At 36.8% G+C, this 26,078-nt stretch overlaps 4 protein-coding genes across 5 annotated transcripts in view; 1 reads left to right on the top strand and 3 right to left on the bottom strand.

The window, feature by feature from the left end:
- Window positions 1,334–3,775, bottom strand: LOC109841928. The gene is made up of 7 exons (XM_020410853.1): window positions 3,705–3,775; window positions 3,482–3,563; window positions 3,244–3,336; window positions 2,136–2,232; window positions 2,023–2,026; window positions 1,798–1,882; window positions 1,334–1,634 (listed from the first exon to the last, which is right to left on the bottom strand). The coding sequence occupies exons 1-7, from the start codon at window positions 3,773–3,775 to the stop codon at window positions 1,500–1,502; spliced, it is 567 nt and encodes a 188-aa protein (XP_020266442.1). The 3' UTR covers window positions 1,334–1,499.
- LOC109823421 lies at window positions 5,172–7,495 on the bottom strand. Its single transcript, XM_020389728.1, has 3 exons — window positions 7,043–7,495; window positions 5,584–5,637; window positions 5,172–5,436 (listed from the first exon to the last, which is right to left on the bottom strand). The coding sequence occupies exons 1-3, from the start codon at window positions 7,208–7,210 to the stop codon at window positions 5,311–5,313; spliced, it is 348 nt and encodes a 115-aa protein (XP_020245317.1). The 5' UTR covers window positions 7,211–7,495; the 3' UTR covers window positions 5,172–5,310.
- LOC109823357 (organic cation/carnitine transporter 7-like) lies at window positions 8,207–20,741 on the top strand. Its single transcript, XM_020389654.1, has 5 exons — window positions 8,207–8,576; window positions 16,842–17,079; window positions 18,825–19,347; window positions 19,434–19,636; window positions 20,258–20,741. Exons 1-5 carry the CDS (start codon window positions 8,302–8,304, stop codon window positions 20,474–20,476), a joined length of 1,458 nt encoding a protein of 485 aa, XP_020245243.1. The 5' UTR covers window positions 8,207–8,301; the 3' UTR covers window positions 20,477–20,741.
- Window positions 20,968–26,078, bottom strand: part of LOC109823243 (protein arginine N-methyltransferase 5) — a 19,408-nt gene continuing 14,297 nt past the window's right edge. For both annotated transcript variants that reach the window (XM_020389596.1, XM_020389548.1), the window contains 14 exons: window positions 25,484–25,581; window positions 25,352–25,387; window positions 25,172–25,240; window positions 24,579–24,647; window positions 24,368–24,421; window positions 24,054–24,128; window positions 23,603–23,695; window positions 23,413–23,516; window positions 23,261–23,309; window positions 23,090–23,176; window positions 22,805–22,910; window positions 22,079–22,166; window positions 21,889–21,982; window positions 20,968–21,479 (listed from right to left, as the gene is read on the bottom strand). In XM_020389596.1, the coding sequence (XP_020245185.1) occupies window positions 21,396–21,479; window positions 21,889–21,982; window positions 22,079–22,166; window positions 22,805–22,910; window positions 23,090–23,176; window positions 23,261–23,309; window positions 23,413–23,516; window positions 23,603–23,695; window positions 24,054–24,128; window positions 24,368–24,421; window positions 24,579–24,647; window positions 25,172–25,240; window positions 25,352–25,387; window positions 25,484–25,581 (1,106 nt within the window). In that variant the 3' untranslated portion in view covers window positions 20,968–21,395. The remainder of the gene's footprint in view (window positions 21,480–21,888; window positions 21,983–22,078; window positions 22,167–22,804; window positions 22,911–23,089; window positions 23,177–23,260; window positions 23,310–23,412; window positions 23,517–23,602; window positions 23,696–24,053; window positions 24,129–24,367; window positions 24,422–24,578; window positions 24,648–25,171; window positions 25,241–25,351; window positions 25,388–25,483; window positions 25,582–26,078) is intronic.

The following is a 26,078-nucleotide window of genomic DNA, read 5'->3' as shown; positions in this document are numbered from 1 at the left end:
TAGCATATTATTCAGTTTAACATGATATAAATACAAAATTATAATTTGGTGGCACTTTGGTATGGATGCATATTTTCAACGCGGCGCTATGAAAAAAAAAATCATGGTGATTCCTTGAAAAACCACTATACTTCGTCGTGATTCAATGAAAATAAAAAAAAATTGTGATGCTTTTCCGAAAAGCCACTTAGCTATTATGTGGTCAAAGGGGGCAATTAATCCCACCGCCTCCCTTTAGATCCTCCCCTGATACTAATACTTTATATACATTGTGCTATTTGAGATATATAATTACAAGAATCATGTTCTTCTTTCTCCGTATGTATTTCCATGGAAGCTCTCTCTCTCTCTCTCTCTCCCTCCCTCTCTCTGAGCTATCTTTTTCATGAAAAGGGTGACGAGGGGTCCAGGACTAGCGCATGGAGAAAAACAGAGAACCGAAGCGCAAGTGGGCTTTTTTAAATGGGCCCATTGGAGGGGAAAGGACAAGCAATGAATGTTATTGGGAGCCGCCGCATCTCTTCGGCCTTTGGCCCTTGGGAGACCCAGTCACCTCCCTGCTCTCGTTGGACGAGCCTGCAGCCAATCACGTTGTAAGCAAATCCGCGTTTTCCCTTTTTAGAGGAATATTCGCTCTGTACTTGTTGATGTGTTAACTACATCCGTGCTCGAGAAATACACGTGCCAATGAAAAATTCTCCGATAAAGATAATTTGTCATAAAATTAGGGACAAATTTTCAAAACCACCCCTTTGAGATTTTATCCCAAAAAAACGACTCATTTCCCTCTTATTTGTAAAAACCGACCTGGTTTCAGCCCCAGGGCTGAAACCAGGTGGTTTTTAAAAAAAAAAATTCCTCGTGAAGTTTAGCAATTATTTAATTAAGCTGCTAAACTTCACGGGAGTTTAACTCCCATGAAGTTCCACAGCTCAACTTTTTTTTTAACTAAGAAACTTCACCGGAGTTCAACTCCCGTGAAGTTTAACAGCTATTTAATTAAGCTGCTAAACTTCACGGAAGTTGAACTCCCGTGAAGTTTCGGAACTTTTTTTGTAAAAACCGACCTGGTTTCAGCGCTGAGGCTGAAGAACTCCCGTGAAGTTTCGGAACTTTTTTTGTAAAAACCGACCTGGTTTCAGCGCTGAGGCTGAAACCAGATCGGTTTTTACAAATAAAGAACTTTTTTTGTAAAAACCGACCTGGTTTCAGCGCTGAGGCTGAAACCAGATCGGTTTTTACAAATAAAGATGAAATGGATCGTTTTTTGGGAATAAAATCACAAATGGGGTGGTTTTGAAAATTTGTGCTAAAATTACTGGAGTCTTATTGATATCATCAAATGGATTGTAACCGCATTAGCACCATTGACTGCCACGCTTAAATAACATTACAAAGTTAATTATAAATGTTATTCATAAGTTCATCCCAACAGAAGGAGATCACACAACATCAGCCGAGCACAAAGGCTTGAATCTAAACTACACCCTTATTGCTCGTCACCTATCTTTAAGCTCCTGTTCAAATTCCTGCAGCTTCATCCGAATGGGGGCAACAAGTGACTGCAGATCTCTTCTTATCCTAACCTTTTCATCTGCAGTGAGATCTTTATCGTCACTGAGCCTGGATTCAACCTGCAGAGTCGAAAACAGAAAGCAAAACGATACACATGAGATGGAAATAAACCACAAAACTTTCCCTTTGTTTGAGCATATTACTGATTCAGTACTCTAAAAAAGGCTGTTCCATTGCCTTCGAGGATTCTTGCACCGCGGGATGTGTTACATGGAAATGTACCTGCAAGTCATCCAGCTCTCCAAATGAAAATTCTGGAATATCTAGATGACCCTGGATTCTCTTCTTCTCCTCTTTCACTAACCAGCTCTCCAAATGAAAATTCTGGAATATCTAGATGACCCTGGATTCTCTTCTTCTCCTCTTTCACTAACCACTCCCCTGTTTCCATTAACAATAATATCTAGATGACCCTGGATTCTCTTCTTCTCCTCTTTCACTAACCACTCCCCTGTTTCCATTAACAATCACCGTGCGGGGAAAAACAAACAAGGAGGGTAAGTAGCAAAGCTCCGTATTGATCTGTCAGATGACAGTAAATACACAGGTAGATACTTTACCTTTAAATTTTAGGGTCAATTCATATGTATATCCAACTCTTTTCTTGTTGCGCACTGTGACCACGGACGAAAAGGAAAGGGAAAAAAAGGGGGCTTGCTGTTAGCAGCGAAACGAAGCATTACACAACAATAAGGGTTCACAACAACATGCCGCAAATAAAAAAAGGGAATAAATATTTTAGTGAAAAGCGATTTCATCTACCTACCAAACATAAGTTGCTTGATAATCAAGCAGCATCATTGAATGACAATGAGGGTTCATAACAACACACGATAAATAGGGGAAACCACTAAATTAGTGCTAAGAGATTTTCATCTATCGAACTTAAGTTGCTTGTAATCAAATATCATAGCACAACAATGAGAGTTCAAAAACAACCTGCTGAGGTAGCACATAGCTTATGAAATATAGTAACAATCATTTCAAAAAATTTCTCTAGATGTACAAGTAAGAAAATGATAAGAATTCAAATCCATAGTATTTTTCTAGCCTCACAAATTAACTCAGATGATTTAAGTTACCTCAAGACTATATATCTCTCAGGCTTCAGCATAAAAAATAAAAGCCTCATGTATGATCTGAGTCTCAGAATAGGAAAGTGGAAAAGCTAGTAAATACAGTTTCAATTTAACGACCACTATAAACCAGAATAGTGCTAGTCATAATTAGTGCCCACGTCTTTATCTATTTATTTATTTTTGTGTAAATGTGATGCAATAAGCTATCATCGAGAATGAAGCATGTACCTAGGTTGCTTCTCTCTGTATCATGTCAAGCGAATGGACAGAAGTACAGGTGGAAATACTCATCCAGATGTGATAGAAGAGGTGATAAATACCAAGATTATGCACAGATAATATACGAAAAATCATCAATAAGTTGGACTTCTGGGTTAGAACAGACAATGTAAGGTCCAAATCAGAGGAAGTAAATGCATTATGGTCAACTTTTAATAATTACATATAAGCCTTCGATGGTTCCAACCAGCATCAATATCAATATGCTGATGTTTACAAAAAAGAAGCACTGAAGTCACTTCACTCTTAAAAGTAGAGCTTTTTTACTTAAAATAACATTCAAGACAAAAGATGACAAAAGACGATCTACTGTGCCAACATCATCTCTTAAACCTTCTGCAAGCAAGCATATTGATAGCTCTAATCCTTTAAAGTCGCCATTTTTTGTATTCATTTTATGACACTATTAATTTGACACATATAGGATGTAGTCACAAATGTTTGATGCACATTTTTGAAGTCATGGTATGAAACAGTTTAAACTATGACAAAATAGCGTTGCCACCTCGCTGAATACACTCCCAGATAGTAAAGAAATATGTTCATACTCCAACATCTATAACATCTATAATCACTTCATACATCTTTCTATTGCTTTCCCAGTTTCCCTGCACTCTTCCTTGGCTTTTCCTTCTCAAAATGATCCACCATAAAAACATGCATGTTAAGCTCCTTGATCCAGATCATCATGTCACTTTGCTTCACTCAATCATCTAAGATCAGCACTATTCTTCAGATCCTGCAAGTATCTTAAATCTATATCTATGTTACCTGGGTACTTCTGATCTGAAGCCGTACCCATACCCGTACCCATACCCAAACTCCTCGTACACTCCTTGCATCTATGCATACATTTATTCGGGCATGTACTCAAGTAAGCAATATACTTTTTAATATAAAACACTCGTCATACATTTTGGACATATATTCTACACTTCACATTCCCTTCTTGCAACTCATTAGACAGAGGTCAGCTTCCGAAATATGATTTTGAACGGTCGTTTGGATGTCTAATTCAAAAACTAGTGATTTTCCAATTTATAATCCACTAGTTGGGAACACCGTGCAAAGCACGGCATATCATTTTTTCTCTGCTACAGTAATCCCGACTTTTAAATGTTGCGGTAATACTTTTTAAATTTTTTGGATTGCTACAATTCCCGCTCTGCTACAGTTTTCGAAAAAGCTACAGTATTCCTGTTTGCTACAGTGTCATTTTTTAAATTGTTGCACTATCCAGTTTCATATCTGCTACTGTAGCAGTTACTGTAACATGCATAGTGAATCTTGGGTTCTCCCATTTGTATAGAGGAGTAGATAAAATAAAAGCAAAACAATATTATCATAGGAATTTTAATCATCATCCTTGTTCTCATATAAATTATTAACTCCAATATATAATATATGTGTACATAAATATTTATATAGCCACGTCCCTGGACCCTATGTTTTACAACTTTGCCATGTCCTGTACCCGTATCCACACCCGTACCCATGCAACATAGATCTCTATCCTTAACCCACTTCTACATTCTCCACATACCACAAATAGCCTGTAGATTCAATAAAAGTGTGTTGTGTTCACAAACAGCACAATAGCTCAACCACAAGGACACTACTACAAATCAGTGGACTTACAAGTACTCCTGCACTCGCAACAAAGAATCTCACATCCTAATTCTTGTCACTTTTTATTTGTTGGAAAACATAATTGATGAAAATTGATCCGAACTTAAATGGAGCAGGATGACACATACATGCTTAATTTCAGAAGATTACCATATGTATTTAAGAGTTAAGAAACTTATTTCCTATCATGCATTAGGAAGAAAACGGAATCTATCATATTCAGTCCCTTATCTAAACTCGGTCTTTAAAAGTTTTAGAGCGACCCTTGAATCTGAATCACATGAGCAAAACACACACATAACCAGTAACATAGGATTTCTGTTTGTCAATCTCCCTTCTAGGTTTCATAGCAAACTATTTCGTCTCCATGATTTTGTAGCTAGTTGGCAAGTTTGAGAGAATTAACACCCACCCGGAAAAAAAATGTAGGGCCTTGACACCTTGTGTAGGCAAAGCCCACCAAGATGGAGAAGTCTTGACTTAACAATCGTGATGAGTATGAATGATGATAATGCTGATGTTTTATATTCATTAGCTCGTCAATATGTTCCTATGTAGCAATCAGCCTCAAAGAAACCCAACAACAAGGTAACTGCAGAAATCTGATGTGTCATAAAAAGCCCAGGGCAAATGCCAAGGATCATGAGACTTTTTATGTATACTAAATGTGCTCTACAAAATTTTGGCAAAACAACTACTTACGCTCTTTGTTTTCTGACAAAAACTTTTTCATGTTTGAAAGAAAGATTTATCCCTGAGGCGGATCATGGATGATAAGAAAAGTTGCACTTACATCTCCAGAGCATTTGGACACTTCATCAATAGTTGCCTTGCCACTAGATAGCTCCAATGTTCCTAACGAGCTTAGGAGCTCCTGCATTCCAAATACAAAATATAGCAAAGCATTTTCATGAAAATTTAAAAAATACAATAATCACCTGGCAAAGCATTGTGCACAAAAGAAACTTGAATATTTCTGTAACGACAAAAAAAAGAACTTCTCATGAGAGATATAGCAAACCTTGATTCTATTGCTTGCCCATGTATTAAGATTCCTTTCCTCCCATGTTCCAGCCTGAAGACACATACAAACCATCATTATAAAGAATGAAGAAAAAAGGAAAGTGCCAAACCAAGAAGTGTGCAGTATAAAAGTTTCAAATTAGGTTTTGAGATAAAAACCAAGCAGAAAAGATGGGAGCTAATAAACTAAGCAACATATTTTAACGAAGTTGCAGAAAGAAAAAAAGCTCCAGCCTGAAGACACATACATACCATCGCGAATGACAAGAAATGGGAAATACAAAAAATCAAAAGAATGGAGTTTTAACATTTTAGCTTAGGTTTCAAGTTAAATAACGGAGACAATGACAACAACAAATGAGATAAGCAAGAAATTTTGACAATGTTGCAAAAGCTCGTTAAGCTAACAACAATACCTTTATCCCAAGTTTTGGGGTCGAGTACCAGAATCTTATGCTTCCATTCATTTCTATTATGGAACAACTCCTTCGTCAAGCGATATATTATCATATAATTACTCCACACAGTTCTTTTAGGTCTAACTTGAGTCCTCTTTGTCTTATTAACAACTTGACTGAAGCATTTGGTAGGCTTCATAGTACATGACAAAACCATCTCCATCTCCATCCGTTCTCTCTAATTTTATCATTACAGACTCCAATGAATGCACTCATTTCTTATCCTCTCTTTTAATGTACATGCAAAAGACCGTTGTGGCAATCTCATTTCTTCTAGACTCATTCTTTGCACATATTGTTTCTCACTTACCTGACATTCTTATCTATAAATAATTATTGTCCTTATAATTGTCCTGTAGAATTGAATATTTAATCTCATATGCGTTCTACAGTCATATAAGACTCCTAGAACGCTCCTCCAGTTTAATCATCCTCATTTGATTTGATGAACTACATTACCCTCCATTTCACCATCATGACCAATAATTCAGGCCAAATAATGAAAGTTATTACTCTAATGTATTTCTTGACCATCAATACGCACCGTAACTATTCCTCTTCACAGTTTTACTAAAAGCATATTTCGTTAGATTCTCGAGTCTCTCCACCTATCTACATTTTAAATTACCCCTTGCCTAGTCTTATCAACCAATAGTACATCACAGCAAACAACATTCCATTTGATTAAGTCTAATAAGTGAATGCACTAGTAAATGCAAAAAAAAGATACGATCTTAAGCTCATGTAAGCTTATGCTGACATAAAACGGTTCTCTCTCCTGAACATGCCTTGGGAAAAAAATAGTTTTAGCTAACAGCAGCCCTAACCCTAATGTATGATAATAAACCCGAAATAAAACTCAATTAAGGAGCAACAAACCACACACCAATTCTACATGAACACTACAAGCTTAAACAGTTCCGATAATAATCGCAATTCAAGCTTCAATTAACAATATAAAAAAAATCAAAACTTTTGGAGAGATTCAAAGAGTCTAACCTGATTCCAAACGGATCCAAGCGAATTGCTATTGGTCAGCGATCGCTTCGAGATATCCTCCGCCGTCAGCTTCCTCGGCGTCGGAAGCGGAGCTGCTTCCTCCGTCGCCGTCCTCACCCAATACGTGTAGGAGGACTGCTTCTCAACGACCTCGCCCTCCGTCGCCATTGACTGAAACCCCAGAAAAAGCGAAAATTTCCCCCAAAAGAAAGAATTCCCCGAAGAACTGGGGCAAACGAGGGGGTCGATTGAAGAATCAAATGTAGGTGATGCTAAATTGAGGTTTGCGATAAATTTGGGGATTTGAGGGCGAAAATTTTGAACTAGTTTACTTTGGGCGGCGGGAGTTCGACCCTGAGAACAGAAAGAGACAAGGATCGATGCGGCTTTCGCGGGTTCTCCAGAAGCTTCGGAGGGTTCTGACTACTTTTCTTGGGCTCTTGTTGGGCTTTTCTTGGGCTTTTCAGGTAGTGGAATTTCATAAAAATGTATAATATTTGGGTTTTTTAAATATTGCCCCTTAAACCTTTAATATGTTGACTTGGCTCCTCAAAATTATAGAAATTGATATTTGGCGCTCTATTCTCACATGCTAGCTTTAACTTAATCGGTACATATATGGGTTTTTATATTGTTGCACTCATTGTATCGGGTGGGCCTATTCTACACCTGCGAACGAACATCAGGGTTCCGCACCTGTGAATGCTTCACGTGGGTAGGTCCCACATAATTCACACATATATGTAATTTCTAATTTTGTTCTGAATAAGAGGGATTGATATGATTACTGTAGTATCTCATAATTAGACATTCATACTTACATTTTCATTGCTTGGATAATCGATTGCATAGCTAAAATTATTAATCGGACTTGGTCGCTCTAATGCTTTCGCTCGACTTTAATTGTTTTTTTTTTCCCTTCAATTTTAAGCAATGCAATTCACTTAATACGTCACGAGTTGAAATTTTCAAACGCCCAAGTTCCAAATGCAATATGATTACGCAATGTAAGACACCCCACATCTCACAAATTGCATTTTCCATAAATAATTAACAACTCAACTTATCATTTAATTACGTAATCAGTCATTCACAAGGCGACGCTCGATTTGATTTGGGAGCCATGGGTGGGGCCCCACCGTGCCTTTGCCGACACGACACGCGGCCGATTTCGTTACGCGACGAAACTCCGAAGGGGAATAAAAAAAATACGCGACCGAAACCCTAACGGAAGCCACTTCAGTCTCCTCTCTCGCGAAATGGGAGACGAGGGATCGCCGCCGTCGTACACCGTCGACGATGCGCTGGGATCGACGGGGTTCGGGAAGTTCCAGGCCCTGGCGCTCGCTTACTCGGGCGTCGGGTACGCCGCCGAGGCGATGGAGGTGATGCTGCTCTCTTTCATCGGGGGCCCACTTCGGGAGGAGTGGGGCCTCACTTCGGGCCAAGAAAGCCTGATCACCAGCGTCGTTTTCGTCGGGATGATGGTGGGCGCCTCCTCCTGGGGCGTCGTTTCCGATAACTACGGAAGAAGGTATTAGCTTCTTGATACTCGCTCGATTGATTTAGGCACTGTTTGACAACAAGAGATTGTGTCTTATCTAAGACTAAGAGATTGTGTCTTATTGATTTGGTCAATAAGCTAATAAAGCTGTTTGGTGACCAAAAATAGGAGGAGATTATTTTAGAGATTTTATCTTTTGTAAGTAGTTTTTGGAAAGCTACATCAAATAACATTTGTCTTTGGGAAGGAGCTGTCAATTTTTTTCTTTCGTTTTTGCTCTTAATAATTCTAATTTTATATCAATAATATTACATGTTTTTTTAGTCATTTAATAAATTTAAGCTAGTTATACAACTACTTTTGCCAAACAGCTCTAGTCAATCAACTAGCTATACAGTTATCAGCTTTCAGCTCCAATTTCACAGCTTTCAGCTATAATCTCGCGGCTTTCAGCTAGTTTTGCCAAACAGAGCCTTAATATGTTTGAATATTTCAAGAAGACATGTTTGAATAACTGATTCAAAATTAGTTATTAGGTTGTTTCCTATTTTTCAGGATATATGTTAGTAGTGGTTTAGTTGTTTATTTAGTCAATTGTCATGTATTTTTTGAATTGTTTGTTGCTGATTTCTAGGAGTTTAAGTTGGTGTAAGGTCTATATATTTGGTCATTCTCTATGTTAGCAGAATATGAGAAAATGAAACATTTTCTTTAATAAAACTTATATTCTTGTTTTCTCCTCTTTTTCCAACATGGTATCAGAGCTCCAATTTTCTTGGGTTTGTGAGGATTTAAAAAAAATACAAAGTGATCAACCTTTGTTTTTTAATGGCATCCAACAATCTTTCGCTTCCATACCCATCCTCAATGGAGACAATTATCAATCTTGGGCTATCAAGATGAAATCTCATTTGAAAGCTTCGAGTTTATGGGAGGTTGTTGAGAGTGACTATGAGCCGACCCTTCTTCCACAAAATCCAACCCTAAACCAAATCAAGAAGCACGACGAAGAAAAAGCAAAAAAGCCAAAAGCCCTCTTTTGTATTCATTCGGCCATGTCGGACAGAATCTTCACAAGTATAATGACTTGTGAATCACCTAAGGAGGCGTGAGAGATGCTAAAGGAAGAGTTCGAGGGTAATGATCAAACAAAATTGATGCAAGTTTTGAATCTCAAAAGGGAATTTGAGATGTAAAAGATGAAGAAAGGTGAGACCATCAAAGAGTATGTCGGTAAGCTTATGGCTATTGTCAATCAAATTAGATTGCTTGGTGAAACATTTTCTTTTGTGTATGAAGTTCAAGGGAAAATTATCGAACATTGTAAAAGTTTGTTATTACAAAGGTTTGATATTTGGTTAAAATTATAGGTTTCTTATATCGATATTAGAGGATTTAATGGTAAATAACATTTTTTATGTTTTTCATGTAATATTTATATTGAATTTTTTACTCTTCAGAGATAACGATGAACGATCGAATCATAATTCTTTGTTCATATGATGGAAAGATTAACTATCTCGAAAATAATATGTCTGCCTGTTTATGAAGGAGGTGTGACAAAGTCGTTTATATCAAAATCATGTACTTTCGATGAATTGGTTAATAACTTACACAAACTTACATTAACCAACTCACATGAGTATCACATTAATGTTATTTACAATTATCCTATTGTAGGGAACATAACGAGTGACATTCAAATCTCAAGTGACTATGATATGAGTCTTATTAGAATATTGCACGATGAGAAGCGTTTGATGGAATTATTTATTAAAAAACATCACAAAAATTTGGGCAAATCGGGAAATCACGATGGAATATACTCACGCATGTTGGAGGACCTTGAAGTTGACTTTGTCGGTTTTTTATCTCCGCAATAAGATGTAGCTGGACACAGTCACAATACTTGAGTGGTCTTTCACTTGTGGACACTTCAAATGCCTTCGATACTAACGCTTCCCATCAAGATCATAATGCAAGTGTTGAATCTAAGGATGATGATGAAGATGATGGCTTACAAATTAATAGCATGACGTATTTGATAGATCATGATGAAGGAGACAACCAATATATTGACGGATGTTATAATAACAATGAGTATGTCGTGTTCGAGGATTCGTCGCTCGATGAACTTCATGGAGAAGAATGTATTGATAACTTCACGATGAAAAGTATTCTTATCGGCACTAATATCGTTGATGATACACAAGGCGATGACTTCTCATTCAAAAATGAGGATCTATTTGAAAGCAAGGAGAAATTGATTCATGCGCTTCGTTTATGGGTCATCCAAAAAATATCAAGTTTAGGCAAACAAAAAGCAATGCAACAAGCTATAATGTGGTTTGTTTTTGCCGTAAAGATGGCGAAGAAGAAGATAATGGTGGGCACCACGATGGCAATATAAAATATCCTTGAAAGTTTAATTCACGCTTAGGTGTAAGAGTAAGCGGGCAATTTAAAATCACACACTACAACAGACTTCACACATGTAGCAACCCTCAATTAGAGATGAATCATAAGCACGACTCCGTCTGATTCATATATCGATTGATTATGCCTAATCTAAGGGAGGATCTTGATTTAAAACCAAAAGATATTATTTTTTAATGCATAAAGCGATCAACTTGGATGTATCATACAACAAGTGTTAGAATGCTCGGATGAAGACGATGATAAAAATATTCGGGGATTGGGACAAATCTTATGAGATCTTATTATATTATCTCGAAGCACTCGAAAGAGAAAATCTGGGGACAATCTATGAAGTATCATCAGACCCTGTTGATGACGGAGAACGACGGTTCACAGGTGTATTTTGGGTATTTAGGCCTTGCATTGATGGTTTCAGATATTATCGTCCTTTCCTTAGCATTGACGGCACACACTTGTACGCTAAATATAAAGACGTATTGGTTGTTACAATCGGAGTAGACGCAAATGGCAGATTATTTCCTTTGGCGCTTGCAGTGGTTGATGTTAAAAACACAGAGAATTAGACGTGATTTTTTGCATGCATTAGATATCATATCCCTAATGTGGGAGCGCGATCGATTATATTCGTATATGATAGGATAAAAGGAATTTCAATAACACTCCAACGACATTTCCCGTCGTCCCATCAACATCGTTATTGCTTGCGACATATTAGGGATAACTTCAAAAGGAAGAATGGAAACGGACAGGTTCAAGATCTTCTTTGGTAAGTCGGTTGTGCAACGGAAAAATTAGTTTATGAGCAATTACGGGAGAGGATTAAGTTCATTTCACGAGCTGCACATGAATGAATCGAAACTAGTTTGGGTCCACACAATGTTGATAAGTGGGCTTCATGTGAAGATGCATGTCCCAAATTATGGAGAGCCAGAGTTTCATTGATATGTTGGGAGATTGTGGAGATGTATGTCCCAGATCGTGTGTTACGGTAATTTTTGCGCTCTCAGCATGTGTCGGATCCTGTTGAGCAAATCGATCGTAGACGACGGATGACATCGCATCGTACAGACTGGGCTGTATTCCGTGCAGCCTACATAGACAGGTAGATTAATAGGTGGGATTTCATACAGGATGAGAAAGATACAGCTGTTGATTATTCCACGTATATGCGTTGGTATTGGGATATCACACGCAGATGGATCACACGCAACCCACAACCATCAGCCGGATACTTGCCACGCCCACCGACAAATAGTTACATCCTTAGTGCCATGATCGAGAGAGATTATGCGAGTTTCTAAACTAAATTAAAACGGTAATTCTTTTTTTATTAAGATATTCTTTATGCTAAGTTGTGTATATATTTATTAACTCGCAGATCAATGCTTTTGATGACATTGAAGCTGATATAAATGAGCACATCGGTGACATCCAGGAGCCGACGGCGTTAGGGGTCTTCAACATGATTAAACAGAGAATAGCAAGTGTGTTTCATAAGACTCGTGTCGAAGAGTTTATAGGCCGTGAGGACAGGTCTTGATCATTTGGGCAAGTGTACACGCGACGACGTAGGCCAGGTAATGATGACGCCGACACTTCTCATAGCACGGCGCATGGGAGAGGAATGAGAGAAGGACTTTTGGGATGTATGTGATTTTCTTTTGTGAAATTTATTACTTTTAGGATTGTTCAAATTTGTTACTTTTGTGGATCGATTATTGTTTATATATGTGATTTTCGTGAGTATTGTTTGATTCATGACTGAATTTTAAGAATATTGTTGTAATTTAGTATATATGTGATTTTCATGTGTATTGTTTGATTCATGTATATTGTTTGATTCATGGTGAAAATTTCATGTATATTATTGTGAAATAGTTGGGAAATTGTTTTCATGTATATATGAGATAGACGACCGAGGAGCTTTGCATGTTTTTCATCATTTAGGAAAACCGTCGTGTATATAAAAAACATGCACAACAAGCTGTGCATGTTTTTTAAAACATGCAGCTTCACGGAACTTGAAGTCCCGTTAAGTTGCAGGCTAAATTTCCAGAGAGTTGGAAATTCAGCTAAACTTCACGAGACTTCAAGTCCCGTGAAGCTAAAACACACTACTTTCAAGTTCACAAGATTTCAAGTCCCGTGAACTTACACAGCTTAATTAGCTGGCTGGTAAACTTCACGGGACTTGAAGTCCCGTGAAGTTTTAGATATTTTTTTGTCAAATTCGACACAGTTTCAGCCAGATGGCTGAAACTGGGTCGATTTTGACAAATAAGTTGAAAAGAGGTCGAAATTTGCAATTGTTTTTGTAAATGGGTCGATTTTCAAAATTTGTCCAAATAAAAACATAGTGTTGTAAAACCATTGCATCTTATAGGAATGCTCTCGGTGCACTTTATCAGCTCACTTTGCATCATATGCATTGTAGGCGTTAATTATTGAAAAGTTAAACAGGCTTTTATTTTCCGATGGCTAATTTAATTTGCTACTAACTAGTGTTGTTAGGTAGGTTGGGTTATGTACAGTTTTCAAATTTTTAGGGGTGCAATTGGACCCCTACGCATACATGCCAATCCGCCGCTGATCACTACTTCAAAATATTTGTGCATTATGATGGGGATAACTTTAAATAATAAAAGCTTAAGGGCTAAATACCCATATTGGTATTTTAATTCAACCCTATTTGCCAAGAAGGTATTTTAAATAAAAAAATCTGGCTAAATACCCATATTGGTATTTTAATTCAACCCTATTTGCCAAGAAGGTATTTTAAATAAAAAAATCGGCGTTAAGGCATTTTAATTTTTTAAATAAAAAAATCGGCGTTAAGGCATTTTAATTGATTAAAATTACCAATTAGGTCCTTTTTCTCGTTGGCGATCACTTTTTCGGCGAGAACTCGTCACGTGCATTTTAATTCAACCAGTTTTCTGAAGTGGCAGTGGCAGTGGCAGGAAGAATAAGAGTCGATGCATTTTAAAATCCCCCATTTCTAAAATTGGTAAAAAAAATTAGCGAAAAATTAATGGTGAAATTACCGTATAAATAGAACATCTTTCTCTTGCATCGATCCATGGCCGCATCGGCGGCAATCTAGTCTGCAGTGATCTTCGTCTTCTCACTCTCTTCTCACCGAATTCCCATGGCGTTTTCTTCTAGAAGTTCCTAGAATCGGGGGTTTTGGCTGCTTCTGTTAGCGGTAAAGGTAAGATAATTGAGTTGGATCTGAGATCTGGAGTGAATGCGTGGAAGTTTGATCTTTGTTTTGAAATTTTTAGGGTTCAGGTTGGTTCGTTTTGGACTTAAATTGTGATTAAGCCACATCAGCAGCTAAAACCGAGCCACATCAGCAAACCGAGCCACATCATCAGCTAAAACACAGATTAAGTCATCACGTGTCACGCACGTGACGAGTTCTCGCCGGAAAAGTGATCGCCGACGAGAAAAATGACCTAATTGGTAATTTTAATCAATTAAAATGTCTTAACGCCGATTTTTTTATTTAAAATACCTTATTGGCAAATGGTGTTGAATTAAAATACCAATATGGGTATTTAGCCAAAGCTTAAGCATACGTCTGGGACCTGTATAGTCTGCAATGGTGTTGAACTGCACACTATTTAGGTTTTAGGGATAAAATGTTGAAATAAAAATTCCTTGTTGGAGCACCCCATCAGTTAAATCAGCGCTTTTGTGGATTAACACACTAAATCTGGTGGAACTGGGGCTTAATACACTAATTCAAGGCTTCTACTCTTGGTGCACCAATTGCCCAGTTGATGGGAGGCCACTTGAAAGTTTTCTGTTGTCTAACATGCGATGCACATGATCAGAAGGAGAGTTGTTTGTAAGAAATAAATAAGTTATCACATCCCGTGTGAACTATGATACTTTTAACTTTTTAATTTTGTGATATTCCAATTTGAACGCTCATGTATTATTTCCTGATTGCACTGTCACCAGATAAAACTTAACAGAAGGGAGGATGAAATAAATGCCTTAAGAAGGTTCCTTGAAGAGCATATGACTAAGACTGGAAGATGGTAGTTTTTTGCTCTTCATGATTTGTTCTGTGTGATTAAGTAGCATGTTGAAAATTTCAAGAATAATTGATACTTACAACGAGTTTACCATTTTCGAAGTAATTTTAGGAATTGTTTTGCATGTTCACAAGGAGTGTCCTTACGGTACGGGGGTAGTTGTCAGTCACATCCCTCATCTAAAACATGCCTAAATTTGATAAGTTTACTACTAGGTTTGGCGCCATGATTATGATCCCTTAAGGTACTGTTCAGTTTGGTTAGGTGCCATGAATGTAGTCCAATTTAGGTGCCATGAATGTAGTCCCTTAATATGCCTAAAAATCCTTCTCTTACTGATGTTTTAATTGTAGATACACCTCCTATGAAGGATTAGTCACTTATTTTTCCAAAACTATTTTCATATCCACGACACTGACTTCTTTTACCCTGTTTTCATGTGTGTGCATGCGTGTGCGTGGGTGTGGGTGTGTGTAGATAAACACCTCGAGGGTAAAATTTTAAGATTAGTCAGGGGTGCAGAGGTGCATGTACTAATAAAACAGTTTAGGGCTAGCAAGTGACTAACCCCTGCACGACAAGGGGTGTTATCTGCAATTAACCCTCAAAATAATTAGTTAATTGATGACTTTCGAGTAGGTTTTCTAAATAGAAGTAAACCATAAAAAACAATTAGTTAATTGATGACTTTTGACTAGGTTTTTTAAATAGGAGAAGTGAAGTTTTAAAAGAGGTCATATGCATGATTGCAGCAAGAACTTAACAAAGATCTGATGTTTCCCTGATATGTTATGCCTAGACAGAGAATAGGGATCTCGAGTGAGGAAGTTTTTGGAAGAGGGAGTTATATGAAATTACCCTCAATAAAAGAGATGTTAAGTAAGTTTGTAGTTTGGAGATTTTTTTTCACTAAATTTGGGTCTTTTGTTGCTGTCGTTAGTAAGGAAATGGCCCACTTACATGTCCTCTCTTGTAGTCGGCTATTTATATGGGCACACCAAGATATATGGTAATTACCGGATAGACATGTAAAACAGAAGTAAAATGTCTGATATACATGCTTGACACATTTCAGTGCAACACAGTTTTACGATAAGAATGTATCTGCTACATAACTTCCAAGAGTATAAAATAAATAAATACCCCATTCGTAGAATCACTACTTGATCTGGAATGTAAATTTCAATTCTCTTTTATAACACATATTACACATATAGTCATTCCTTAAATCACCCTATTTGAGCAAGACAGTTTTTTTTAATGGTAAGTCTGGCATGGTTTTGAAACCACAGTATGATTTCATACATATGGGAACTTTGGAGTACTCTTATGATTATTCTCTTACCTTGAGAAATAAAGGAATTATGGTGTAGATGTCAACTCATGAAATTGTACCAGTTTTACGTAGACATTGTTAAGAGGGTGATGAAGATAATGGAAGTATATATTTCAATTTTAATAGAACTATTTTTATTATCACACTACTTGTTTCAGAGACACTTTAATGTTTTCATGTTCAAACGTGCTGCAAAATGCCAATCGGTAGTATGTTATGTTTTAGATATGAGATGAAAGAAGTAATTCCTTTAGAGTATATGCAGCAACAATAGGTTTAAAATTAACAGAGCCTAGTTATATAACAAGCAAGTTCAACAATGGAATCATCTTATAAATATTTTCCGGGAAAAGAAGGAGCTAATTGAAACAGTTTCTTTTTCAACATATACTGATTTTAAGCTTCATGCTCCTGACTTTATTCTGCATGTGGCACGCTTCTGCTCTCTTTTGTCCTTTTTCTTTCTCTATTCAGGAAAGGGTTCCTTTTTACAGCCCTTGTTACTTGTGGTGCTGGGTTTCTCGGTGCTTTTGCTCCCAATTATATCTCCTTCGTTGTTCTTCGTTTCATGGTTGGTATTGGGCTTGGAGGTGGGTCAGTGCTTTTATCTTGGTTTCTGGAGTTTGTTCCTACGAACAATAGAGGTACCTGGATGATTGTTTTTACATGTTTTTGGAGTGTTGGCACGGTATTGGAGGCTTCGCTTGCATGGGTATGTCAGTCTATAGTCTTTTGTCACATTAAATTGTGCAGAATCTTGCATTCTTTTTCTTAGCCATCGGTATAATTACTATTCCTAATAATATCATATAAATTCTCTAAGTAAAAGCAAAGGAACCATATTTGAGGAAATATAATTCATCGGAAATATAAGTCATCCTATTTTGACTGGAAATTCTCTCTCTTTTTTTTGGCAGATTGAATTATAGAGATGCATCAGTGTGTTTTAATACAATCATTTTTTAAGCCTTTTAAAATTCTGGAGCATATGATTTGTCTTCCTAATGTAATAAAACTATGCTGTTTATGAGACTCGTACATGTGCATTTTCTATATTAACATGTGTTCATCATTTCCTTGCTGGTTTTGCAATCATATACATTTGATGCATTCTTTAACCTGATGATACAATCATCAGTCATCCTTTTTTGTGGTATTGGATCTAAAAGACAAACCAGTCAAATTGGGTGGACCTTGCAGGGACATCAGCATCCATGACATGTTGAGAGCTAATAAATTGGTTATGGGATAGTATGAGAAAACAGATATAGCTCAAATGTCATCTTTAAATGATGCCCATCAACATCGTAGATGCATTGTTGCTTGTGGAAGTTTCTAGCTGGTTTGCAGAACATTTATCACTTTTTATGGTTATTGTTTCTTGGAGGAAGGTTCTTCTTCTTCTTCTTTTTTGTATTGTTTTTTTTTTTTTTTTTTTTGTTTTTTTTTTTTTTTGTTTTTTTTTTTTTTTTTTTTTTTTTGGTCTTCAAGGAATGCTGTGTGTCATATTCTTTGCTCATAGTTGGTGTCGTGTATTTAAGCTTAAAATTCGGCTTCCTATTTGGAATCCTAATTCTGAGAAAGAGGAGTAAGCTGAACACCAACCTTCATCTTTGTGAATCTGACTCTCTCAAGGAGTGCAAGAATCTCCATGAAAAATAATTGCTTAATTGGGCTCAATATCTGTGAGGCGCTCTTTTACCTTCTTGTTCTATGGCTTCTTTTACTGGTCAATTTTTTTCTTTTGATTTCCATGTGTTGGTTGCAATAAGAGACCTGGAACCTGTGTGATATCGTGTCATCACCTTCTTGCTCAGCATTAACATAGCCACCCCTTTCGATTTCATATATCAAGTTTTTCTAAAGGATTTCCTATATCAAGTTTTTCTAAAGGCGACATTTTTCTTTCTTTTTTGTGGTAGGAAGCCCAAACAGGAACAATTTAAATTGTCCACACCTGTGGATTTTTGGTTTCATATTGCATCAATTTGTCGGCACCTGGGCCCCACACCATTTTACAATGAAAAATAACTAATCCTTGTACAAAAAAAGAACCAGGAAATGAAAGAACAAATAATTTAAAGTTTGTAAAATAAAATCATAAAAAATCAAACTTTCAATGTTTTCCTACGAATATATATGAGTGATATAAATATAAATGCCAGATTGATTTTTGTGTAATTTTTATCTAGTGACATGAATGCAGTGGACATCTTTCTATGTAAAAGTTACTGTCATGGATGACTTGGTTTAGCATTAGTTGGAAAAGCAACTAGAGTTTTCTCTGAACCCCAATGATTATTAAATTTTATTCCTGTTTCTCAACTTTCAACTTTGTTACCACAGACCAAATTGTTTGATGTAATAAGCATTTAACCTAATAGCTGTTTTTCAAGCTGGGGAAAATTCTAGGATCATCTTCATTAAGACTCATGTTATTTTCCCTATGTTTTATAGGCTGTCATGCCAAGATTAGGCTGGAGGTGGCTACTGGCATTATCTGCTTTACCATCATTTCTTTTGCTTCTATTTTATGGTGTTGCTCCTGAGTCTCCAAGATATTTATGCATGAAAGGCAGAACCGATGAAGCAGTGGATATTCTACAGAGAGTGGCAAGAGTAAACCACAAGCCACTACCTTACGGTAAGCTTGTTTCTGAGTGCAAAGTGGAGCTCGACGAGAAACTCAATCCTTCAGAATGTGCACATTTAATCCCTGTTCAGAATAATAAGACTGCTAATGAGGATGCCAAATCTAAAACCAGAGGCATCCGTGCATTGCGTAGTATTCTATCACCTCCATTAATCAGATCAACCCTTCTTCTTTGGATGGATTTCTTTGGAAATGTGTTTGCATATTATGGTGTTTCGTTGCTGACCACCGAGTTAGTTACAGAGAAAAGATGCTCTGTTATGTTGAATTCAAGTCTCTCAGAGAGCAGTGGTCCATACAAGGATGTGTTTATTACTAGCTTTGCTGGTAAGATCACAAAAATTTTAATTATATTTGTGGCTTGATATTATATAAGTTAACAAGGGTGACATTTGAGCTGTAAATTTTGTCAGAATTTCCTGGGTTTCTTTTGTCCGCGGCAATTGTGGACAGAGTGGGTCGCAAGCTTTCGATGTTGGCTATGCTTTCTATTTGTGGTATATTCTTAATGCCACTAATTTTTCATCAGTCAGAAGTATTGACAACAGCCCTTCTATTTGGTGCTCGGATTTGTATCGCGGGAAGCTTCAACACGCTGTATATATATGCTCCAGAGGTTCGTATCATTTCAACTTATGATATTTCAACAAGTTTGCACTCAATTATCTTAATCATGGATAGACAGAAGCACACAAAGATGAAAAATAAGCATACTGATGGATATATATAGGGAGGGGGAGATACATGGATAATGTGTACCTATATCCTTTTGTTGCTTAATAAGAATGCGATTTACACACTTAACCATGATCTACAAATCCTTAAAAAAGAAATCTGAAATTTTGGCATTTGACATGTTTGAGGCCCTTCAGCTTATATACATCAATTGTTTGAGGTTTTACAATATGCGTGCATAGAGAGGTGACTTTGTGTGCCTTTTCCTATATTGTGCACCCATCTAGCCAATTTCTCCTTGATGTTAAATTTCGTCTCGCTTAGTATATAACACAGTATGTGTCGAATCTCATCTCTCTCGTACATGCATCATGATACTTAGACGTTTGATGTAAATGGACAACAATGTATAATTGTTGTGTGACTTCGTAATTCTTCAACTCTGAGAAGTTATTCACAAACGAGACAATTCAATGTCCTATAGCATATTTTCTGTTTACAAGATTAGATTGACCTCTGGTTCTTATATAATCTTTATTTATGTATATTCCTATATCTTCAGATATACCCGACTTCAATTAGGAGCACTGGTTTTGGAATTGCAAATTCAATAGGAAGAATCGGAGGGATAGTATGCCCACTTGTGGCTGTTGGTTTGGTTGAAGGGTGTCATCAGATGGAAGCTGTCCTTCTATTTGAACTCGTTATCTTTCTATCGGCAATGGCTGTCTCCTTCTTCCCTTTCGAAACCAAGGGCCGTGAGCTAAGCGACTTCTTGTGAAGTTTATAGCAAATAAGATGCCTTTATCCCTATCTGATCAGCTTTTATCCAGGTTATTGTTAGGCAAAAAAAAAAAGGTATTTGCAGATAAATCTTTTGATCATATTCCCCATCGCTTGTATCCAGATGGAAAGGTTGAATATGATATTGTGAACTTTCAATTATTCACTTTAATAATTGTAGAGTGATAACGTATACAGTCATGATCCCTGTATATTTGTGTATAAATTATGTATTGCGATTCGACGTCTGCAGGTTTCTTTTACTGGCCAAAGCTTCTGCTGCACTGAAGTGGTCAAGAATGCATCGCACGCAGCAATTACAGTTTGATTATGAGTCAGCAACCACAGCCCTTCCCTTTCTAAGGGTGGAGTTTCTCTTTCGTTAAGCCCCCCTTTGTACATCTGTAGGGTACATTTTACGGAACCCCTCTGAAATTTGGTTGGGGGCTCCCCACGCAACTCCCTTACACATCAAGAGACCCAGAAGCGTATCTGTAAGGCTGGGGAAAAAGAAATTTCATCATGCGTAGCTTTCTCATACAGGAAAAACTCTTCCAGACTCCATCCAGCACACACTGATATGCCTCCATCCACAATCTTACATCATTTTGCTCATTCCAACAATTAAGAGTCTAGAAAAAAAAATAATAATAATAGTAACAAGTTGGAATAGCGTTGCTACTCTTGCATCATAACACAACACTACACACTCAACCAGCTCCTTTGCGCTGAATTTTCTCTTGGGCCAGGAAGTTTCTGGTTACGCGATCAAGTTGTGGGGTGGCTCACAAACTACAATATAACCAGTCATATATCAAATGATACAAGGGCAGTTGGCGGAGGAGGGGGGGCACGGAAAGAGAAATTCCATCAAATGATGATGATAATGATAAGAGAACTGGAAATTTCCAGAAAAATTACAAGCCGACCCAATAGGACCTTCCATTGGTATTGTGGATAGGTGAAGGCGATGGAGCAGTAACGCACCACTCGTACCAAACCTACAAAAAAAAAGAGGAAAACTATGAAAAAGAAAAAAATAACTTCATGGCTATTAGAGGTTCTATAAGAAATCATCATGAACAGTTTTTATTCAAGGAATCTACCCATTTGAGAAAACAAACACAAGCTTGACTAACAATCAACAGTGAAAGTAAACATGTGATCTTTTCCCGGGGCATTTTCCCTGTTGTTCAGACTTTTAAGCCATACAAATTTTTACATTGTTCGAGAGATTCTCTGGTGATTTCATACTTTTGAGGTAGTTTTCTCTAATAAGATAAAGTTTTAAGACTACTTTGCTGCAAAACCCATAATAGTTCATGTTAATATTGTGAAATTTACTCCAAAAAATAAATTTCAAGAGTCACGAGTACAATGAAAAAAAACTTCAATGGATATTATACCAACCTTTGTAGCGCTACAACACCGCCAGAAATGGACTTCTAATGTTGACCCTGTAGGTACACAGAGAGGTCTCCTCAAAGGGAAGAAAATTGGAAACCTGAAACAAAACAGATGAATATAGATTTATATATGTCAATGATGGCAGAATGAAGATATATGAAGGTATTTGCTAATGAGATTCACGAAGCATTACCAGCTAAACATATTTGGTGTTGCTGTAGTTGGTTCGATACCAAGATGGACATCTTTATATAGGACAGAGTCAAAGTAACCCGCAAATCCTGCAGAAAACAAAAATTTCATTGATATCATTAGCACTGACATAATGAGGACATTTCATGCTAACTACATATCATAGATCACGCTATAGAGCTGGTAAGTTTCGCCATTTTCTAGTTGGGACATGTTGAGATGACCCAATTGTATAAGAACTGAACCTAACCACCTTAATAAATGAGTTGATTACAGAAATAATTATGTTAATCAACCAAGGTAACCCATTTATCAGGTCAATAATATTTTCTTTCCTTTTCCCCCTTCAAATGCTAAATTTTCCAGGATAAAAACTTTAGCCAAGGTTATTATACGCAAAACCACTAGACATTTCTACTTCTCGTATTAAGGTTTTCAAATAAAGCTAAATCAAGGTTATTATACGCAAAACCACTAGACATTTCTACTTCTCGTATTAAGGTTTTCAAATAAAGCTAAATTGGTATAATTATTCTTGATTTTGCTAGACATTTCTACTTCTCGTATTAAGGTTTTCAAATAAAGCTAAATTGGTATAATTATTCTTGATTTTGCGAAAACAATTTGCAGAAACAAAGAAACCTGTGCAAATTAAGTGATATGTACTTGATATTAGAGCCAAGTAAATAAATAATTTAAAAATAACAATGTTTCTTAGCAAGCATACCGTGCACCAAAGCTGATCCAGTATCTGCAGGTATTTCAAAATGCAACTTCTTGTATCTTTGATTGCTCTTATTATCAGAATATTCTGGGTGGGTAAATGTGAATACCTAATCATAATCCACAGAAATCATAATATAAATAATCATTCAGCAAACACAAAACCAAAATGAATCAAGTAACGGAAAGTATGATAATATATAATTAAAAAAATTGTAGTTGAATTATTGAAACAAGAAGACTCAACAAAAATATGCAAATAATAATCCATATAAAGGCAGACACTCACAGATTTAGAAGGAGCAAGCCTGGCTACCCTGTGCAATTTCACAACATAAGCTGTTTCAAAGTGTGCAAGGTCTTTATGTGAATTTACCTGAAAAAGCAATCAACTGTTAAATAGGCAGACTTACATAACATGTAAAATAAAAAAAAAGTTCTGGATTTATAGAAGGCATACATCATTGTATAGCTTTGAAGCAGTTACTGGTTGGATAAAACTGGTATATCTGAAGGAAGATATATAATCTGCTTATCAGTTTCATCAATGAAATACATCTAATCTCAAAATCTGTACCTAAAATTGCTGGACTTTAGAAGGCTAGGACATACGATGAAGGAATAGATATGCCATCTGGCTTCAGAAACCTTTGCGCTCCGTCAAGACACTCTGGGGATAGCTCATTATCACCAAAGGAGCCCAATAACTCGCTAACCTATGCACAATATAAGTTATACATGTGATATAAGTAACTATAAATCAAACAACTGGATATAATACAGATCTGGTAGCTAGCCTTACCAATATATCAGCCTTCTCAGGGGCATCCCAACAACGCATATCACTAGAAATTATAGTAACCATATTCTCCCATCCTTCCAGTCTGATCAAACTCTGTCATTAAAAAATGGACATGTTTTGCAATGATTTTGGGACTGGCAAAAAAAACTGCCACTAGTTACAAATAACTTCAACTCCCTATCATTAAATTTCAAGTTAAGAAAGTGAAAAAAGTTATGTAAAACTGAATGCAGATGCCAACTAAATTTGTGTACACATCACATGCCTTAGATTTTCACTCTTTGATCTCAGATACATTACGTGTCCGGAATAAATTATAAATCTTATAATGTACAAAACAGATGCCTATACATGCATTTCCCCAAACATTAGTGAGAGACAATGTGAAGACCCATTAAGAAACTATCATGTGCTTTTCTCAACATTAGCTAAATCAGCAATTAGAACTTACATGGAGCGTCACCACTGCATTCGGATTTTTTTCTACAGCATAAACCTTCAGTTTTCTGCCGGTCTCTTCAGCAGCCTGCAATAACAGCCATATCAAGTGAGAAAAGTAAAAAAAGAAGACAAGATATAGTGAAATTAAATCATGTATCCATCAAATCAAGCCTTTAAGTAAAGTTTTTCACGTCATATGCATTTCAAGGTGATATTTTTTTGCTAAGAGCTCCATTTCATCGTATTACACTATATTTCACAAGTTACTATATTACACAGAGCAAAGCTAAAGACAGATATAAACATATACAGAGGAATAGAAACCTGCAGTGATGCCCTGACAAGGGGCCCTCTTCCAGCTCCAACAACCATCAACACCTTTCTTGCAAAAGGGAAGGAAACTTGTCAACTGCTAGGAATACATAGGAAGCTAGGAATTGAAAATGTTACAGCCAACTGTAACTAATACAGATAAACAGTACAAATAAGAATGTATATGGTAATATTGCCATTAAAAACTTGATCCCTGTCTTACCGTCCTCGATGTTGAAGCTTCTTCATCTGGAACCCTATCAAGCAAAGCTTTACTAACTGCCCGCTGATACTGCACAAGTAAATCATGGGACATAACTATTGATTGCAAGCTAATACTGACTGCAAGTAAACTAAAATATAAGCAAATAATGATTAAAAAACATAAAATTAATATTTAACAGCAGGACTGAGATATGAATTTTCCATGATGTCTAACATATGCCTAAATCCTAATAATAAGCAGCATACTGTATGCTATAAGTTGAATATAAGCACATTATCACCCAAGAAAGGTCCGTCCAGATTGCATATTGAAAATAATAAATACACATTAGCATCAGCAGAGACCACAAAGAATTAGCAAACTTCTGTGACCGCATTGTTCCAGAAGCAGGAAAAAGCTTTATATATAAGCATAACAATAAACTATATTCATTTTTTGGCAGCTGTTCACTCCTGTGCCAATTTTCTTCCTACTCTTTTGGGTGAGATTCGGTGGCAGGCATCAATAAAGTTGACCGACCATGACAGAATGCAAGCAAACATCATATGTACTAAGGCTCAGGAACTTATAATAATAGCGTGGAAACAAACCTGTGTATACTTCATTGTGTCTTTCTCGAATGTCTCATAAGTTTGAGCCTCCAAATTATCCATGAGAGGCTATGAAAAGAAACAATATGTAAACAGTATCATTACACTTGCAGCTATCAGTTTGAAATAGATCCTGTTGATATTGAAGATGAAAAAGGAAAACATAACAAATATATTTACCTGCAATGGGGACTGCAGAAAATCCCTATAACCAAGCTGCAAAGAAATATGCACAATAACTCAAACCACTATGTCACACAAAAAGCTAGAACATCAAACTACAAAGTCACGTTATCCAAGTTTTGTAGATACCTCAAAACATTCTTGCTCAGGAAGCGGATCCATCCTTCGGTATAAATAAGCAACATACTCTAGGTAAGGCCTCAAGAAATGTCTGATAGGAGCACCACCTATAGTATATAGGAAGAATGTTGGTGATACAATGGCAATAAGAAAGTTTTCATGCTAGATTTGTGATTATTGATGCCCTTCAACATGTGGTTATCTTGTCAAGCCCATGATGAAATCATCTAAATATGGTATTGACTCTCTAATATCTATTGGTATTACCCCCAGAGTCCCGAAAATCAAACTCAATTTCACTTGTCATTGGCTCCCCCTGGTGTGGGAGAATATGCTTTGAATGTGGATGGTTCTTGCCATAGAGAGAACCCTGTTGGGTGTGTTATTTGTGACCACAATGGTGATCACGTGTGCTTTAGCTGGACATGTGGGTATTGGTTCTAGTCTCAAAGGGGAAGTCATTGCCTCATACAAGGGTGCTGAACTGATACATGACATTGGTCTGCATCCTTCCAGTGCCCATACTGACCTCTAAAAATTTTAACTAGCCTGCTTGGGAAGCAAACTCCTCATTGGCAATTATATCGATAGTGGCAGGAACTGC

This window comes from Asparagus officinalis, chromosome 1, assembly GCF_001876935.1.
Source record: "Asparagus officinalis chromosome 1, Aspof.V1, whole genome shotgun sequence".
NCBI lineage: Eukaryota > Viridiplantae > Streptophyta > Magnoliopsida > Asparagales > Asparagaceae > Asparagus > Asparagus officinalis.
The sequence above is the reverse complement of the archived record's forward strand: the minus strand, read 5'-3'. Positions and strand labels throughout refer to the sequence as shown.

Coding starts and splice junctions, on each gene's coding strand:
- LOC109823421 (XM_020389728.1), bottom strand. CDS start 7,210: ATGGCGACGGAGGGCGAGGTCGTTGAGAAGCAGTCCTCCTACACGTAT. Junction 5,638..7,042: donor TTGGATCCGTTTGGAATCAG/GTTAGACTCTTT, acceptor ATGTGTCTTCAG/GCTGGAACATGGGAGGAAAG. Junction 5,437..5,583: donor GGGCAAGCAATAGAATCAAG/GTTTGCTATATC, acceptor TTTGGAATGCAG/GAGCTCCTAAGCTCGTTAGG.
- LOC109841928 (XM_020410853.1), bottom strand. CDS start 3,775: ATGCAAGGAGTGTACGAGGAGTTTGGGTATGGGTACGGGTATGGGTAC. Junction 3,564..3,704: donor TTCAGATCAGAAGTACCCAG/GTAACATAGATA, acceptor CATTTTGAGAAG/GAAAAGCCAAGGAAGAGTGC. Junction 3,337..3,481: donor TAGATGTTATAGATGTTGGA/GTATGAACATAT, acceptor TCAAATTAATAG/TGTCATAAAATGAATACAAA.
- LOC109823357 (XM_020389654.1), top strand. CDS start 8,302: ATGGGAGACGAGGGATCGCCGCCGTCGTACACCGTCGACGATGCGCTG. Junction 17,080..18,824: donor TGGAGGCTTCGCTTGCATGG/GTATGTCAGTCT, acceptor TATGTTTTATAG/GCTGTCATGCCAAGATTAGG. Junction 19,637..20,257: donor TGTATATATATGCTCCAGAG/GTTCGTATCATT, acceptor CTATATCTTCAG/ATATACCCGACTTCAATTAG.